This window comes from Bubalus kerabau, chromosome X (assembly GCF_029407905.1).
Source record: "Bubalus kerabau isolate K-KA32 ecotype Philippines breed swamp buffalo chromosome X, PCC_UOA_SB_1v2, whole genome shotgun sequence".
Lineage (NCBI taxonomy): Eukaryota > Metazoa > Chordata > Mammalia > Artiodactyla > Bovidae > Bubalus > Bubalus kerabau.
Window position 1 is genome coordinate 133,311,524 of NC_073647.1, and position 18,973 is coordinate 133,330,496.

Genomic DNA, 18,973 nt, shown 5'->3' on the forward strand with positions numbered 1-18,973 from the left:
TCAAAGAAGATACACAAAACACTAATAGCATATAAAAAGATGGTCAAAATAATTTATAATTAGGGAATTGGCAATTAAAACACAGTGAGATACCACTACAGAACTATTGGAATGCTAAAATCCAAGCAACAAAATTGGTAGATGAATGGAGAACACTAGAATTCTTCATTCATTGTTGATGGAAAGGCAAAATAGTATACCTACTTTAGAAGACAGTTTGGCAACTTCTCACAAAGCTGAATATAATCTTACCATATACTCTAGAAATTATATCCCTGGGTATTTTTTAAACTAATTTGAAACTCCCATCAACAGAAAAACCTCCACAATAATGTACATAGTAGCTTTATTCATAATGTTCAAAACCTGAAAGTACCCAAAATGCATCATTCAGAACATGAATGGAAAACTATGGTACAGCCACACAATGGAATATTACTCAGTGACAGAAAGAAATGAGCTATCATGAATGAACCCTAAAGACACTATGCTAAGTGAAATAAAACATACACAAAAAGACAAATACTGTATAATTCCACTTATTTGAGGTACCTAAAATGGTCTAATTTATGGTCACAGAAAATAGAGGGGTGGTTTCCAGGGACTAATGGAGTTACTGTTTAAAGGATACAGAGTTTCAGTTTGGAAAGATGACAAAGTTCGAGAGGTTGATGGTGGCGATCATTGCACACAATGTTAATGCACTTTAATGCCAGTGAAATGTATACCTAAAAATGGCTAACATGGTAAATTTTGTTAGTTACATTTTACAACTAAAACAAAAAAGAGTCTTCGAGCCTAATATCAAGAAATATTCTTAACCAGCTGCCCTCATGACTCAGAAACTGGGCTTATATTCTGCTTGAATCACTTTTTTTTTTTTCTTCTTATGTTTCTATGTGTCTGTGTGCTCAGTTACTCAATTGTGTCTGACTTTTTGCAACTTATGGACTGTAGCCCACCAGGCTCCTCTGTCCATGGGATTCTCCAGGCAAGAATACTGGAATGGATTGCTGTTTCTTGCCCCAGGGGATTGAGACTCAGGGATCGAACCTGTCTCCTGCATAGAAATGCCTGTTAATAAACCCCTGATTGCTTGCACCATAAAGGCTTAACTTTTGGAGCTCATGTGTAAAACTGTGTCCTGAAATAACACACATTTCTTTACTAAAATAACCTATTCTTAGGAATAAGAATCATTCATTGAGATATGAGGCCATCTACCAACTCAGCTTCTAGATTGTAAAACTTAATGGGGAAGTCTCAAAGATGGGAATAAAGGGGAGCAGAAAGTGCCACCCCAGAATATGCCCCTTTAGAATAAAGATTATTTTGAGCTGGTTTTTTTTTTAGAAACTATAGAAATAAGAGAAGCTCTGAAAACAAAACAAGAGTTATCCTATCGTAAGAGGAATTTATACTTATAAAGAAAATCTTCATTTATGTAAGGGTGACTTCTCTATACCAGGAAGAGAAAAATGACTAAATCTTCAGCAACTCTTACCAATGGAGAAGGCATTTAGATTTAGACTCACCCTGGTTTGCTGTGCTTTTCCTGGTAAACCTCCCATAATTGGCCTTTCTCCCCTTTGAATTGAAAAACCTTTCTTTTGTCTTTAGCCAAAGATGATATTTAAGGAGGTGGCTTTGGCCATCTTGGCAAGGTAATAAGTTTCCCAGGTATCTTCCAGGTACATGTACATTTTAATAAACATGTTTGTTTTTCTCTTGTTAACCTGCCTTTTATTATAGGGGGCCTCAGCCAAGAACTCTGAAGAGTAAACAGAGAATTCTTCTTCCTCCCCTACAAACTTTAATGTTTGTAAAATTTTAAAGACATTATTTAGGAGAATGGAAGATCCAAGGATGGAATGCAGAATGTAATAAAACAATCTAACTCTATTATAAGTTCACTGAAGGGGATGGGAGGGAAAGGTGCTGACCTAAGTAACTTGGAAAATGAGTGGAGTCCATAAGACTACAGTGAAAAGAAACTGTATATAGGCAATGCACTTGAAGCTATAAAGTTGCTCCTAACAGGAATACAGGTCAGCCATTTTAATCCCATTACACACCTATATTGTAAGTAAACAAGTAAACAGATAGCAGTTGGTGGTAACCAGATTTCTCACTATTGGACAGGGAGGTTACAGATAAACCAAAAGAAGAGGCTAGAATGATCTCTATGGTAATGAATTAGCGACGTAAGTATGAACTCATATTTAGTTCAATATAGATATGGATGGTTACATATAGAACTATTTCTAGGTATGTTTATGCCTGGGTTAGTATACACCTATGTCCTTGCTCTATCAATTGAGAGGTCTTAAAAGCAACTATACTCCTTTAGCAAAGAGTACTCCCACTGCCCAGATCTTAGTTTCTAGTACCATTCTCCAAGAAAAAGAAAAAGGGCTCTTTGGAAGAAATTGTTGATTGTAGGATTGGGGCATGAAATGCCCAGGATGATCCTGGAGCATCTTGTAGGATTCGAAAAGAAAGAAATACTCAAACACACACGAGTGCACAAATGTGTACACACACACACACACACAACTAAAAGAGCTCCAAAGGGCCAAAGTTGGAATGATTTGAGCAACAATGGTGATGGTGGATACAAACCAAAGTATAAAAGAAACATCCATGAGTCCATACTGATATATAAAATGATGGAATAAGTAGATAAATGTCAGAAAATAGATATATGCTTCATGAAGAATTTCAAATAATTGAAGTATATACTCTGACTTCAAAGAGGTAGGTGCATAACTCCTTAAGTGTAGACTACAGATAGCTACTTCCTTCCAAAGGGTACAGTAGTGAAAGCAGAGGAAAAAGAGTAAAGTCTATAGTGGCAAAGTCTGACCAGCAAGTGACTAACGCTACAATGTCAACATCAACATCAATGAATGTCAACATCAACAATGATGCCATGTTGATAGTATGATATACTGTGATTTTACATTTGTGGTCTTCCAGGAATATATAACTCAAATTTAACATACAAAAATCAAGCAAATCACAACTGAAGGACATTTTATAAAATAAGTGCTCATTAAAATGATCAAGATTATAAAAACAAGGAAAGTCAGAAATAGTAACAGCTAAAAAGAACCTAAGGAGACAAAGCAACTAAAAGCGATGTGCTATCCTAAATGGGATGCTGAGACAGAAAAAGGACATTAGGTAAAAATTAAGGAAATCTGAATAAAATATAGACTTAATAATCATACAGAAACATTAATTCATCAATTGTAACAAGTGTGCCATACTTATGTTAGATGTTAATAGGAGGATAAAACTGGGTGTGGGGTGTATGGGATCTCTTCCTGTTTTTTATTTTTATTTTTTGTAAATGTAAAACTATTCTAAAGTAAAACATTTAGGAAAAAAGAGACATTGCCCTTGGCTCTGAAAAACTCATGTTCTTGTGAAAATCGAGGAATGTCAACAAATAGTTATAGTGCAATGTGGTAAGAGCTGCAATAGTGATTCTAAAAATGCTATGGAGTCATGAAGAACTTTACACCTCAGAACAGAGGGAATGTCTTAGCTGTGCCTCAAAGAAAGAGTAGGGGTCAGCTCTGTGACAACGTGGAAGAAAAGGCTTTCCAGAGGAGCACTCCAGGAGTAAGGGTTCAGAAGGAGGATATCTGGAGGAGAACAGTGAAATAGTGTGGCTGAGGCATAGAGAAGAAGGTGGAGGCTACAGATGATGCTAAAACATATTATATTTAATTTTTCAAAAATGTTTGCTGCTGCTGCTGCTGCTAAGTCGCTTCAGTCGTGTCCGACTCTGTGCGACCCCAAAGACAGCAGCCTGCCAGGCTCCGCCATCCCTGGGATTCTCCAGGCAAGAACACTGGAGTGGGTTGCCATTTCCTTCTCCAATGCATGAAAGTGAAAAGTGAAAGTGAAGTCGCTCAGTCGTGTCCGACTCTGTGCGACCCCAAAGACAGCAGCCTGCCAGGCTCCGCCATCCCTGGGATTCTCCAGGCAAGAACACTGGAGTGGGTTGCCATTTCCTTCTCCAATGCATGAAAGTGAAAAGTGAAAGTGAAGTCGCTCAGTCGTGTCCGACTCTTAGCGACCCCAGGGACTGCAGCCTACCAGGCTCCTCCATCCATGGGATTTTCCAGGCAAGAGTACTGGAGTGGGGTGCCAGTATACCAAAAGTGTCAAGTAGGTTTGTCATTTCTTTCACTGTGATCTGTTTTCCTAAACCACTACTTCAGTTAGTAGACCCATATACTTACAATTAAAAAAAAACTCCCATAAAAGCTTACAATATGATCTGTACAATGCCACTTTACTTATCCCCATGTTTCCTTTTCTCTTTACATATAGGACTCTTTGGTTTTATTTTAAAGAAACATTCTAACACACTTCAAAATACGTGATATCATCTAAGGCAGATCCACCAAAATTAAATGATACCATGCTTTGTGTAAGAATTATATTAACTAAAATATGATCATGATGAACATAAAACCAAGATACAAAATAGTGATTAATTATCATGCAGAGAAATGCTGACCTTTGTTACTATATTGAGAGTTTAACCTGGGTTCTAAGAATTACTTTTCAATTTGGCCACAGGCAAAGTAAATGAGCTATAAAGTGAAAAGTGACAGTTGCTCAGTTTTGTCCAACTCTTTGTAACCCACAAACTGTAGCCCACCAGGCTCTTCTGTCCATGGAATTCTCCAGGCAAGAATACTGGAGTGGGTAGCCATGCCCTTCTTCAGGGGATCTTCCTGACCCAGGGATCGAACCTGAGTCTCCTGCATTGCAGGCAGATTCTTTACCACTGAGCCACCAGGGAATCCTAAATGGGCTATAGAGTAATACTATTTGAAATAATGTCATGGATAAGTATATCCTATCAATAGACTTCTTATTAAACTCTAAAATGTATTTTAATACATTATTTTGATTCTGGAATATGCAGTTCTAAGATTCAACCAAAATTTCATATACAATTTAATTTTGCTTTATATTGTATTTTCCCAAATCAATTTCACACGTAGATCTACTTAAGTTAGAGGTAATAATAATAATCAGTTGGATGGAAATTTTCATTGAAACTGTAACTAACTTTCTCTTGGATATCAAGAAATAATTATTCCTCCTTTTTCCATAAAGAAAAGGAAATATTTTTGGCAAAATGAATGCACAAAAATATAATAGCCCTGGTTAGCATTTAGGAGAAAACAATTCTATTATTTTTTTTCTTTTTATTATTATTATTATTATTTTTACTTTACAATATTGTATTGGTTTTGCCATACATCAACATGCGTCCGCCTACGTGTTCCCCATCCTGAACCCCCCTCATAATTCTATTATTAATTGTACAAAATAGACTCATTTATATCATTTTACTCTTTGGGACCCAGTTTCCAATCTCTAGGAGACTGTTCCCAGTCTCCTCTTACTAGACAGTGTTTCAGTAACCTAGTGTTTCTAGAAAGAGGAAAGATATGTTTACTGAAGATTAGTTTTACATCCCAAAGAATAAAGACTAGAAAGTCATTCTATTCTCTGTTCAGAATAGGTATTTTTCATCATACTTTTAGATTTCTTTGTCTCAGTACTTAACTCCTTGAAAAGCTACTTCAGTATACATTAAGAGCAAAAAAGAAAAAATAATATATTCAATATTTATTGTAGAGAAAATCCAAGTATAGATAGCTGTATTTTTCACTGTTCCATTAAACAGGGAGGTAAAGTGATAAAAGGGTAAATTTTAATTTTCTATACAAAAGCCTATTAACACAACAAAACTGAAAACCAAGTGAGTGCAAATCATACGTGTGTACATCATAGGTACATACTACACGATTAAATGTGTGGTTACTATTTAAACATAACATGTATTGCTACTGTCAGTTATCTTCTGGGTCTAATATTTCTCAAAGGCATCACCAAAGAGTATATTATTTAACTAAATTTCCTTTCAGTCAGAATACTTACAGCCCTCAAATGAATTTCATGATATCAAATTTTGTTTTTAAATCAAACTAATCAAAATTTCAAGATTTAAAGATTTTTATAAGATGAATGTGACTGCCATAAATACTTTTCATATACAGGAAGTTTGATGCTGTTAAGAATAATACTGCACAGGAACCTGGAAAGTTAGGTCCATGAATTAAGGTAAATTCAGTTCAGTCAGTTCAGTTCAGTCGCTCAGTCGTGTCCGACTCTTTGAGACCCCATGAATTGCAGCACGCCAGGCCTCCCTGTCCATCACCAACTCCCGGAGTTCACTCAGACTCACGTCCATCGAGTCAGTGATGCCATCCAGCCATGTCATCCTCTGTCGTCCCCTTCTCCTCCTGCCCCCAATCCCTCCCAGCATCAGAGTCTTTTCCAATGAGTCAACTCTTCACATGAGGTGGCCAAAGTACTGGAGCTTCAGCTTTAGCATCATTCCTTCCAAAGAAATCCCAGGGCGTAAATTGGATGTGGTCAAACAGGAGATGGCAAGTGTGAACATCAAAATCTTAGGAATCAGTGAACTAAAATGGATGGGAATGGGCAAATTTAATTCAGACAACCATTATATCTACTACTGTGGGCAAGAATCCTTCAGAAGAAATGGAGTAGTAGCCCTCATAGTCAATGAAAGAGTATGAAATGCAGTACTTGTGTGCAATCTCAAAAATGACAGAATGATCTTGATTCATTTCCAAGGCAAACCATTCAATATCAAGTAATCCAAGTCTATGCCCCAACCACTAATGCTGAAGAAGCTGAAGTTGAACAGTTTGAGGAAGAGTATAAGACTTTCTAGAACTAACACCAAAACAAGATGTCTTTTCATCACAGGGGAGTGGAATGCAAAAGTAGGAAGTCAAGAGATAGCTGGAATAACAGCCAAGTTTGGCCTTGGAGTATAAAATGAAGCAGGACAAAGGTTAGCAGGGTTTTGTCAACAGAACACACTGGTCATAGCAAACACCCTCTTCCAACAACACAAGAGATGACTCTATACATGTATATCACCAGACGGTCAATACTGAAATCAGACTGATTATATTCTTTGGAGCCGAAGAAGAAGCTCTCTACAGTCAGTAGAAACAAGACGTGGAGCCAAGTGTGGCTTAGATCATGAACTTCTTATTGCAAAATTCAGGCTTAAACTGAAGAAAGTAGGGAAACCACTATGCTATTCAGGTATGACCTAAATCAAATCCCTTATGATTATATAGTGGAGGTAATTAATAGATTCAAGGGATTAGATCTGGTAGACAGAATGTCTGAAAAACTATGTATGGATGGAGATTCATAACTGTACAGGAGGCAATGACCAAAACTATCCTAAAGGAAAAGAAATGCAAAAAGGCAAAGAGGTTGTCTGAGGAGCCTTTAAAAATAACTGAGAGAAGAAAGAAGTGAAAGGTAAGGGAGAAAGGGAAAGATATACCCCAATGAATTCAGAGTACCAGAGAATAGCAAAGAAAGATAAGAAAACATTCTTAAGTAAACAATGCAAAGAAACAGAGGAAAACAATAGAATGAGAGACTAAAGATCTCTTCAAGAAAATTGGAGATGTCAACGGAATATTTTATGCAAGGATGGACATGATAAAGGACAGAAATGATAAGGACCTATCAGAAGCAGAAGAGATTAAGAAGAGGTGGCAAGAAAACACAGAAGAACTATACAAAAAAGGCCTTAATGACCCAGACAACCATGATGGTGTGTCACTCACCTAGAGCCAGACATCCTGGAATGTGAAGTCAAGTGGGCCTTAGGAAGCATCACTACAAACAAAGCTAGTGGAGGTGATGGAATTCCAGTTGAGCGATTTCAAATCCTAAAAGATGATGCAGTGAAAGTGCTGCATTCAATATGCCAGCACATTTGAAAAACTCAACAGTGGCCACAGGACTGGAAAAGGTCAGTTTTCATTTCAATCCCAAAGATACGCAATACCAAAGAAAGTTTGAACTATTTCACATTTGCGCTCATTTCACATGCTAGCAAAATAATGCTTAAAATCCTCCAAGCTAGGCTTCAGCAGTATGTGAACCAAGAACTTCCAGATGTACAGCTGGGTGCAGAAAAGGCACAGGAACCATACAGCAAAATTGCCAACATCCGTTGGATCACAGAGAAGTAAAGGGAGTTCCAGAAAAACATTTACTTCTGCTTCATTGACTATGCCAAAGCCTTTGACTGTGTGGATCACAACAAACTGGAAAATTCTTAAAGAGATGGGAATACTAGACCACCTTACCTGCCTCCTGAGAAACCTGTATGCAGGTCAAGAAGCAACAGTTAGAATCAGACATGGAACAACAGACTGGTTCCAAATTGGGAAAGGAGTAGGTCAAGGCTGTATATCGTCACCCTGCTTATTTAACTTATATGCAGAGTACATCATGAGAAACGCTGGCCTGGATGAATCAAAAGCTGGGATCAAGATTGCTGGGGGAAATACTGACAGCTGCAGATATGCGGACGATTCCACTCTAAACAGCAGAAAGCAAAGAGGAACTAAAGAGTTTCTTGATGAAGATGAAAGAGGAGAGTGAAAAAGTTGGGTTAAAACTCAACATTAAAAAAACTACAACCATGGCATCTGGTCCCATTACTTCAGGGCAAACAGAAGGGGAAAAACTGGAAGCAATGACAGATAGTATTTTCTTGGGCTACAAAATCACTGTGGATGGTGACTGCTGCCATGAAATAAAAAAGACACTTGCTCCTTGGAAGGAAAGCCATGACAAACCCAGACAGCATATTAAAAAGCAGAGATACCATATTTGGCAAAACTAATACAATTATGTAAAGTTTAAAAATAAAATAAAATTAAAAAAAAAAGCAGCAATACCACTTATTAAGAATCTCTCTTAATAAGATAAGAATAATAAATTTTTAACTGACTGAAGCATTGATTTTGATCCCCCCACTTCATCTGTTGGAACCACTTTGAGAGAAGTACACAAGAACATAAAATGAGGGATGAATAAATTATTTAAGAATATATCACTTAAAATGACAAAAATGATGCATATTTATATGTAATTCTGTATCTTGCTAATTGATTTCATACATATTAGCTTATCTCATTCAATTCTTGCAAAAATCCTATGAAATAAACAAGGCAAACTTTATCATCGCCATTTTATACATGAGGAAACTGATATTCTGAAGGTTATGGTGATTAAAATATTCACATGACTAGTGAGTTGTAGGTCTGTGATTACAAACTGTCCTGAATCTTGCTCTCATGCCTTTCTACCTTAGTAACCAGATACAGGAATGAGACCATGCAATGCATCTCACATAATTATTCAAACATTGCACGTGATATTTTGTTATATTCAAGTTCATGAGAACATGTGTCAAGTTCACAGAGTAAAAAAGTAATTTTTCTAATTTGCAAGAAGACAGGAAGATCAAGGTAAATTTCATATATTCCATTTCAACACTCTAGGAAATGTTTCCAAAAATGACACCACTACAAAATATAAGCATAATTTTCTGAAATTGTATACTCATTATTTCAAGCACTTTCAAAAGCTAACATTTCTATAATCCCCTAAGCCTATTTTCTTTAACCTTTCAAATGCATTTCAGAGCAATATGATTTGAAAACAAGAAGGAATAAATTTCACCTATAGGAATACACTTAGCATTTGGTTAAGTGGTTCTTTCACTGCAAAGATTTGAAAAAATCAATATGAAGCACAAAAGTGAAACTTAAAATGTTAGTTTCATTATTTGCAAGTGAAATACTGAAGACTAGCTTACCTGTAACAGTTAGTTCAGTAGTTCTTCTCACAACAAAGCCTCCATATTTTAACTCACATGTATAATTTCCAATGTCATCTTCTCTGACTTCTCTTATAAGCAGGGTATCTCTTTTGAATACTATACTTGGCCTCCATGTTTTTGTCCTACATTCCTACATGAAGAATATAAAATTTTTATAGTACATACAGTGACTTAAAAATAAAATATTTAAAATGACTAAACTAAAACTTCTAAAGCTATATTTTAAAAATGCTGAAGAGTTGGAATTAATGCTAAAGATTTTCAAACCTTTTCCATATTTCCAGGAAATCAGGTTCTCAATTTGGAAAAAAAGTACTCAAGATTCACTTTATTAATGCATAAGATTAGTGTCTCTAAATCAGATAGTTACATGTTGATGTATTAGATATAATAAAAGGAACATTTATTAAGATTACTTTTGACATCACTTTTAGAAGAAAATATTTTGTTTGATTTTTATGAAATTAACTACCTTGATACTAATAACATAAAACATAAAATGAATTTTTTAGTGGAAAGTAAAAAAAAACTAACTCTATGGAGAAAAATGCTTTAATTCAATATTTTAAATCTTTTAATGCCACATATAGAAATAATTTGATCTTTCCATAGCATACATATTCTGCAATTCATGGAAGAAATGGCCAGCATTTTTATGTAAGATCTTTATAGTTCCATAATACCAATTTTCATTGTTAATACCAAATTATGGTCTCTGCTTTAAGTTTTGGATTATAATGATGTTGGCTCAGGAGATTTCTGTTTTTGAGAAACACAAGTTCATTTTCTCTAGCCAAATTAAAAATCAACGGAATGAGGATAAAATAGCTTTAAACCTTTTAACATTATCCAGGAGTCATATCTTTTTAAAAATTTATTGGCAAAACAAATTTATACAGATCATTATTTTGAGTATGTATCTCAATGCCTGTGTGTAATTGGGCCACAATTATCTGGCTATTTCAGGGCAAACTACACATTTAATATCTTCATATTAGTTGTATAAATGGTTATGGTTACATGAATTATACACTAAATGCTTGCCATATATGTTCCCTTGACTGTGGACAAATAAGCTGAAGACTTTTTAAAATTCCAGATATACTGCATCTTCACCCATCACTTCACTAGTTATGGTCTATCTAGCTTAAGGTCACAATGACTGAGGAGATGGTGGAAACATAACTAAAGGACCTATATGAGGCTAGTTATTTAAAAAATTGAGTGTAAGACTCTGTGTGGGGAGTATGTGTGTGTGCACGTGTGTGTAGTCTCTAATATTTCAGAAAATTCTGAGCTACTATTTGCAAAAAATGAGAAAAAGTGCATAACTCTTAAGATCAACTTCTTGTGCATGCAAGTGTATACTCAGTCGTGTCTGACTCTTTGCAACCCCATGGACTGTAGCCTGCTAGGCTCTTCTGCCCATGGAATTTTCCAGGCAAGACTACTGGAGTGGATTGCCATTTCCTGCTCCAGGATGAACGTCTTAGCAAACAACAAAGAAATTGAGTATCTAGGAGTTGAATGTACACATGAAAAATATTTGTAATTGAAGACCCTGGGTCAAACTCTCCTAATATCCCTTCTTTTTTGAGGAAATAATCAGGGCTTGCTTAGAATTTCCCAACGGAAAGCAAGCAAACTTCAGAAAATCAGGAATAGAAATATTCATACAATTAAGACACATAAAATACAAAGCTCATATGCACAGGAACAGAAATAATGGGGCTAATTTTAAGGTTATTTAACATTGTCCAAGACAGAAATCCAGGGAAAAGTAAAAAACTATTTCAACAGTTCCCTTGATGTTCTGAATCCTCCATTGTTTATAATCAAGAATGAAAGTAAGTCATTCGGAGAAGGGCATTGCTGATATTGGAAAATCCTTTAAAGATTACTAACGATGTATCAGTTTTCATTCCAATCCCAAAGAAAGGCAATGCCAAAGAATGCTCAAACTACCACACAATTGCACTCATCTCACATGCTAGTAAAGTAATGCTCAAAATTCTCCAAGTCAGGCTTCAGCAATACGTGAACTGTGAACTTCCAGATGTTCAAGCTGGTTTTAGAAAAGGCAGAGGAACCAGAGATCAAATTGCCAACATTCAATAGTTGCCAACATCCAACATGTTGGATCATCAAAAAAGCAACAGAGTTCCAGAAAAACATCTATTCCTGCTTTATTGACTATGCCAAAGCCTTTGACTGTGTGGATCACAATAAACTGTGGAAAATTCTGAAAGAGATGGGAATACCAGACCACCTGACCTGCCTCTTGAGAAACCTGTATGCAGGTCAGGAAGCAACAGTTAGAACTGGACATGGAACAACAGACTTGTTCCAAATAGGAAAAGGAGTTCGACAAGGCTGTATATTGTCACCCTGATTATTTATCTTATATGCAGAGTACATCATGAGAAACGCTGGGCTGGAAGAAGCACAAGCTGGAATCAAGATTGCCAGGAGAAATATCAATAACCTCAGATATGCAGATGACACCACCCTTATGGCAGAAAGTGAAGAGGAACTAAAAAGCCTCTTGATGAAAGTGAAAGAGGAGAGTGGAAAAGTTGGCTTAAAGCTCAACATTCAGAAAACGAAGATCATGGCATCCGGTCCCATCACTTCATGGCAAATAGATGAGGAAACAGTGGAAACAGTGGGCTGACTTTATTTTGGGGGGCTCCAAAAATCACTGCAGATGGAGATTGCAGCCATGAAATTGGAAGAAAAGTTATGACTAACCCAGATAGCATATTAAAAAGCAGAGACATTACTTTGTCAACAAAGGTCTGTCTAGTCAAGGCTATGGTTTTTCCAATAGTCATGTATGGATGTGAGAGTTGGACTATAAAGAAAGCTGAGCGCCAAAGAATTGATGCTTTTGATCTGTGGTGTTGGAGAAGACTCTTGAGAGTCCCTTGGACTGCAAGGAGATCCAACCAGTCCATCCTAAAGGAGATCAGTCCTGGGTGTTCATTGGAAGGACTGATGTTGAAGCTGAAACTCCAATACTTTGGCCACCTGATGAGAAGAGCTGACTCATTTGAAAAGACCCTGGTGCTGGGAAAGATTGAGGGCAGGAGAAGGGGTCGACACAGGATGAGAAGGTTGGATGGCATCACCGACTCAATGGACATGAGTTTGGGTAAGCTCCAGGAGTTGGTGATGGACAGGGAGGCCTGGCGTGCTGCGGTTCATGGGGCTGCAAAAAAGTCAGACACGACTGAGCGACTGAACTGAACGGAACTGAAAGATGTATTTCCTGTTTCATTTCTAACAAGTTTGGAATTCAAAAGCTATCAGTCCTGAGGACTCACATTCTGTATACTGATATTTGTGAATCTAGTTAGTAAAAGATCCAGCTTCCTACATTCCTATTTCTAGTTAGTTGGACAAAACAAAGTTTATACTAGGAATCTTTAAACCATGGATAAAATATTCCAGACAAATGTTCACAGCCTGTATACTGTATTTTCTTGAGTATGTTAAATAACAAAACTATCTTTTATGATATAAATTAGTTAAAGAATATGTTCAAATCCTGAAGTTCACTCAATGATGTGACAGGAAGAACAATGTCTGCTTATTCTGTTTAAGGCTAAATTTTCTTTGGGTTTTTGGAAAAAAAAAGTTAATCTAACACTATTTTTATAATGTTATACATTTTCATCAGGTTTTCAAAAATATGTATACTTTTATATGAAAAGGATTAGAATATGCACAAAGGTACTTCCATTAAACAGGATATTTCAATAAACTGGTATACAATTTTATCACAGAAGCAAGTCAATCCTTTCTCTGCTGTTTGGGGATATTTTAGACTGCTTATATGAGTGCTTTAAAATGAATGCTTGACATATTTCAGTTCTTGAAATTATCAACACAGATTATAATAGAATTGAAATGATTATCAGCATAAATTATATCTAAACACTCACAAAATAGCTTACTACAGTGGACTACCATATAAATATTGACTAGGATTTTCAAAGTCACTGGTTTAAAAACTTACAATGACCAGCACAACTTGCTGTAGTATTTTATAAAGGCAGAACTGAACTACAGAACACCCATTAGTTTTTTTTTTTTATCCAACTTACCCTATAAGATACACATGAATCTATTTATGAGCAATAAAATCATTCATAGTCCATACCTTATACCACAGGATTTCAGGTTCTCTGCTTGGTAGCAAAAAGTCTTCTATGTCACGGCAGGCAATTTCCTTGCTTTTGCTAAGTTCAGCTTTATCAAAGTACTTCATCTTGGAATTGTAGCAGAGTCCAGTGTCATTTTCGCCTACTGTCAGTGAGATGGATACTTTCATACAGTAAGTGGAGTTTCTGTAACAAAGCAGAAAAAATATGGTGGCCTGGTGTGAACAAATAGCAACCAATGCCAAGGGAGTGCATTTACTTCAGTCAAAAAGGGAAAGAAGGATAAAAACTCTATTGATTAATTAATGTATGGTATCATGGCTTATTCCACAGGGCTCTTATCTGTCAGCTAAACAATGCTTGGTTCTGTTAAACCACTTATATATTTTTCATATGCTGGGAAGAAAGTTTTATAATATATACAGGTTTGGTTTGAAAAAATGTTCAATAGAGATTTTTGTTATCTAGAAAAATAAAAGTAATAAAAATATTTAGGTCAAGAAAGAAATCAAGTTTGGGTATAATTATGCTAAAATCACTAAACTCATACTCAGCCATAAATACAAATGAAATAATGTCATTTGCAGCGACATGGATGAACCTAGAGATTGTCCTACTGGGTAAAGTAAGTCAGACAAAGAAAGAGAAATACCATATGGTATCGCTTATATGTGTAATATAAAAAAAAATAGTAAAAATTAACTTATTTACAAAACAGAAATAGAGTCACAGCTATAGAAAACAAGCTTATGGTTACCAAAGAGGGATAAATTGGGAGACTGCGATTAACATATATTCACACTATTATGTATAAAATAGATAACTAATAAGGACTTACCATATAGCACAAGGAACTCTACTCAATACTCTGTACTGACTTTATGAGAAAAGGATCTAAAAAAGAGTGGATATATGTATATGTACAACTGATTCACTTTTTTGTATAGCAGGAACTAATACAACACTGTAAATCAACTATATTCCAATAAAAATTGTTGTTTTTCACTCAGTCGTGTCCAACTCTTTTGAGACCCTATGGACTGTAGGCCACCAGGCTCCTCTGTCCATGGGATTTTCCAGACAAGAATACTGGAGTGGGCTGCCATTTCCTTCTCCAAGGGATCTTCCCCACCCAGGGCTAGAATCCAAGTCTCCTGCTTTGCAGTTGGGTTCTTTACTGCTGAGCCACCAGGGAGTCAGGCATTCATTGGTCATTAGGGAAATAATTTACACTGCATGAGATATAGTTGCATACCCTCATGATAAAAAGAAACTAACACATACTGTTTGTAACTTTGTTTTTACTCATCTATCACCCTAAGTTTTTCAGAAAAAAATGTTTTAAAGACATACACTTTATATTTTATCATAATCACACTTTTTCCTGCTTTATCTACAAGGAACTTTATACTTTCATTTTGTTAGGTAGTTAGAATAGGAAAAAGGAGTCCAGAATGGTGGTGGCTAAAAGATAAGGAAGGGAAAAGCCCATGAAAATAGAACAAAGGAAGCTCTGAGAACCTGAGTGAGGACCTCAGGTAGAACAAACAGCAGTCCTGGCTAGCCCAATTTACATAGGGCAGGCCCAGGGGGAGGAGAAAAAACATATAAAAAGAGGAGCCAAAATTGGGCCAGGGGCCTCTCTTCTCTTCCTGTCTTTTGGGTCGGCATGCCTTGAAGGCATGCATGCCTTGAGGATGTATTTTCCTAAATAAAAATTAATTAAAAATAAAATAAGATTGGTAAACTGAACAAAGAAATAAGAAAATGTAACTGGTCTATTAATCATAATGGAAGGACAGGAATAAGGCTGTTCAAGCCATAAAGTACTTACTGGTTGTCTGCTAAGAGGAGACATTTTCAATGACTATGGGCAGTAAACAGTCTTGGATAAAAGTATTGCTCTGTTACAATCTGTCTTTACAGACTCATACCCACTTGGACTGCAGTCCAGGTTGTGAGACGGGAGAAACATACTGATATATTACGTAAGAACAACACCATCCTGATAGACAAATTCTACAGAATCAATTGATTAAATCAGCACATCAATTTATTCTTTGCTGGATCCGAGATTAGGTTTATAATGGAATGCATTAAAATAGAAATTGTGTTCAGAGATCTCTTTGAAAAAGTCGGACCAAAGGAAGTTTTCTTGTAAATTGCACCATTTCTGTTTGCTAATTTAGCTTCTGGACAGTCAATGAACACTAATAATGTGTCAGTCATTGTGCCAGGCAGTGAGAATAAAGAGAAGAATTAGACATCAGACTTAAGGTTTTCTTAAGAGAACTCTTTTGGTAAGTGCTTGATGGCATATATATGGCCATCAAAGTCCTGGACTTGAATCTTACTGTTAAATTTACAACTTGAGGCAACTCACCAAACACCTCTGAAACTCTCAAGTGGTGTGCAGAGACAACACTTTTCCAAGTATTGAATGTGATACTAAATTAAAACCTGTTTGGTTATGTAAAGTTTAAAAATAAAATAAAATTAAAAAAAAAAAAACCTGTTTGGCCTGTCCTAGGTGTTCAATCAGGAGAAGGCAATGGCTACCCACTCCAGTATTCTTGCTTGGAGAATTCCATGGACAGAGGTACCTGGCGGAAGTCCATGGGGTCACAAAGAGTTGGGCATGACTGATTAACATACATACAGGTGTTCAGTGATGTTGATTCCTCTCTGCTTTGCATTGACGTACATGGACCACAGCCCCCAAGTCCTCCCCCTTATTCAGTCAAGATGCTTTGTTGTTTAAGCAGCAACTTGATTTAGATTCCTGCTTTTTTTTCTTCTCATGCTAATATGACACACTGAGAATGACCAGAAGATAGCCAGATTTGCTGCGGTATAATAGAGAACATACTTGGTATTTTTCCTGGCATAGATCTTCTAAAACTCTTAAATTTCTTGAGTGATTTTTCCTGAGTATTATTTATAAGGGGTCCCTTTTGATCACATTTGGGTTTGTGTTAAGAGCTGACTTTGAGTGGAGCAAGATAGACCAAGAGATCAGAGTTAGGCCTTTCAGCCCCACCCACTGACAGGAAGGGGACAGGCATTGGAGACTGAGCTCTTTAAAAACTCTTAAAGCAAAAGGTTTGATGAGCTTCAGCTTCAGTGAACACAAGGCAGTGCTGGGTTGGTGGCAGGCCTGGAGAGCTTGTGCAAGCTCTGTGCCTCTTCCCTCATCCCTTGCCCTACACACCTCTTTCATCTGGCTGTTCATTTGTATCCTTTGAAATACACTTTGCAATAAATCAGCAATAGCAATAAACTGACTTTCTGAGTTCTATGACCCATTCTAGCAAATGACAGAATCTGAGTGCGTTCTGCAAACCTCTGATTGACAGCTGGTCAGTCAGAAGTGTAGGTAATTTGTGGACTTGCAACTGGCCTCTCCCAGGACTGAGCCCTTAACCTGTGAGACCTGACACTAAGTCCAGGAAGATAGTGCCAGAACTGAACTGAATGGTAAAAAGACATCCAGCTGGTTGAAGAATGATGTCATGTGGGAAAAACCCCACGCATCTGGTGTGAGAAGTTTGAGAGTAAAGGAGCAAAACAGAGCTTACCATTACTGTTAGTTATTCAGCTTTATATCAGGTAGCAGAGAAAACTTCCACAAAAAATTAGAATTTAGATTTCTCTAGCTTCATGTAATATGTAGTCTACAAGTATATCTACAATACTTAATACGTGAAACCATTAGCTATTAAACAGTCAATCAGTAGCCTGAAAAACATCCTCAGAGAAGGTGCTCAGGGATTTTTCTAGAATGATGATACATATTCCCTGCCCCAATCCCTCACAACCTAGAAGTGATACACAAGTAAACAGCTGAAATTCAATGTGATAAATACTACAAAGGTGGCAGGTACCACCTCAGGAGTGCCAAAGAAAGAAAGAAGAAGACTTGATAAACTGTTCTTAAAGTATGAATAACTTTAAAGTATTAGTAATTTTAAGAAAGGCTATTTCAAGGAATATTAGGCACAAAGGCTTGAAGGCATGGAACAACTTGGCATGTTTGAAGAAATGCAAATAATTTGGTGTGACTGAATTATAAGGTAGTGATAAAGAACAGCAGGGACTGGAACTGGAGAGGTGTGCAGAAGCCAGGTTGAAAGTCCTGTAAAGTCACCATAAAGACTTTGGACTTTATGCTGGGAAATGGTGACATCTGGATTTTGGAAAAATTTTTCTGATTGTAGTGAAAAAAATGAATTGAACCGGATTGGAAGGAGGACTAAGTACAGTGACACAAATTAGGAAGCAATTGTATTTACTCAGGAAAAAAAATGGCAACTCCAACAAAGGCAATGTCCATTGAGGTAAAAAGGAGGGATCATGTTTAAAATATATTTAAGATATAGAGTCAATGTGATAGTGAAGGAGCAAGGGAAAGAGAGACATATAAGATGATAAAGAAGTTTTCTCAGATGAGTATATGAAAGGTAGCATCAATCTTTCAACATGGAAGATATTGAAAAAGAAAAAGCTTTGAGAGCAAAGAAAGTGTGTTAAATTTTAGCTTGAGCTTCACACCCAAGAGGGAAAAAAATCCTCTTTGGGTCTGCCAGCAATAATGCTCATGCATTATTTATTAATTTCACTCCAGTACAGACTAAAGCATGCTCTTCTCAGGCTCCTTTTAAGATAATTCTTTTTAAGAAAAAATAATTTACTAAATTATTAACTATTTTAGGATGCATTCAACTGTCTTAAAACATTTGAGGCTTAGAAACATACTGATATTTGTAGAACATGGTAGAATTCTTAAAGAACAGACTTTTCTAAGAAGTAAATCAGTGAATTCTAATTTTGAACCTTCCACATTAATCTTTTAAATTCAAGAGTCTTAGGTCTTCTTTCTCCTCAGATTTACTTTGTTGTCGGTTTTCCCACATCTCCTTGTATCAAATACAAGGCCGTTGGGTCAACAGTAAGATCACTAAAGCCCAACTGCAGAGGTTCAGATTCCAGCCCAATCACTCATTACTTTTGAAAA

The 18,973-nt window shown here is 36.4% G+C and overlaps 1 protein-coding gene across 1 annotated transcript in view; it reads right to left on the reverse strand.

Annotated features, from left to right (window-relative positions):
- Positions 1-18,973, reverse strand: part of IL1RAPL1 (interleukin 1 receptor accessory protein like 1) — a 699,337-nt gene that overhangs the window by 577,224 nt on the left and 103,140 nt on the right. The window contains exons 3-4 of the mRNA XM_055563026.1: positions 13,959-14,145; positions 9,770-9,923 (exon numbers count right to left, since the gene is read on the reverse strand). Coding sequence (XP_055419001.1) covers positions 9,770-9,923; positions 13,959-14,145 — 341 coding nt within the window. The remainder of the gene's footprint in view (positions 1-9,769; positions 9,924-13,958; positions 14,146-18,973) is intronic.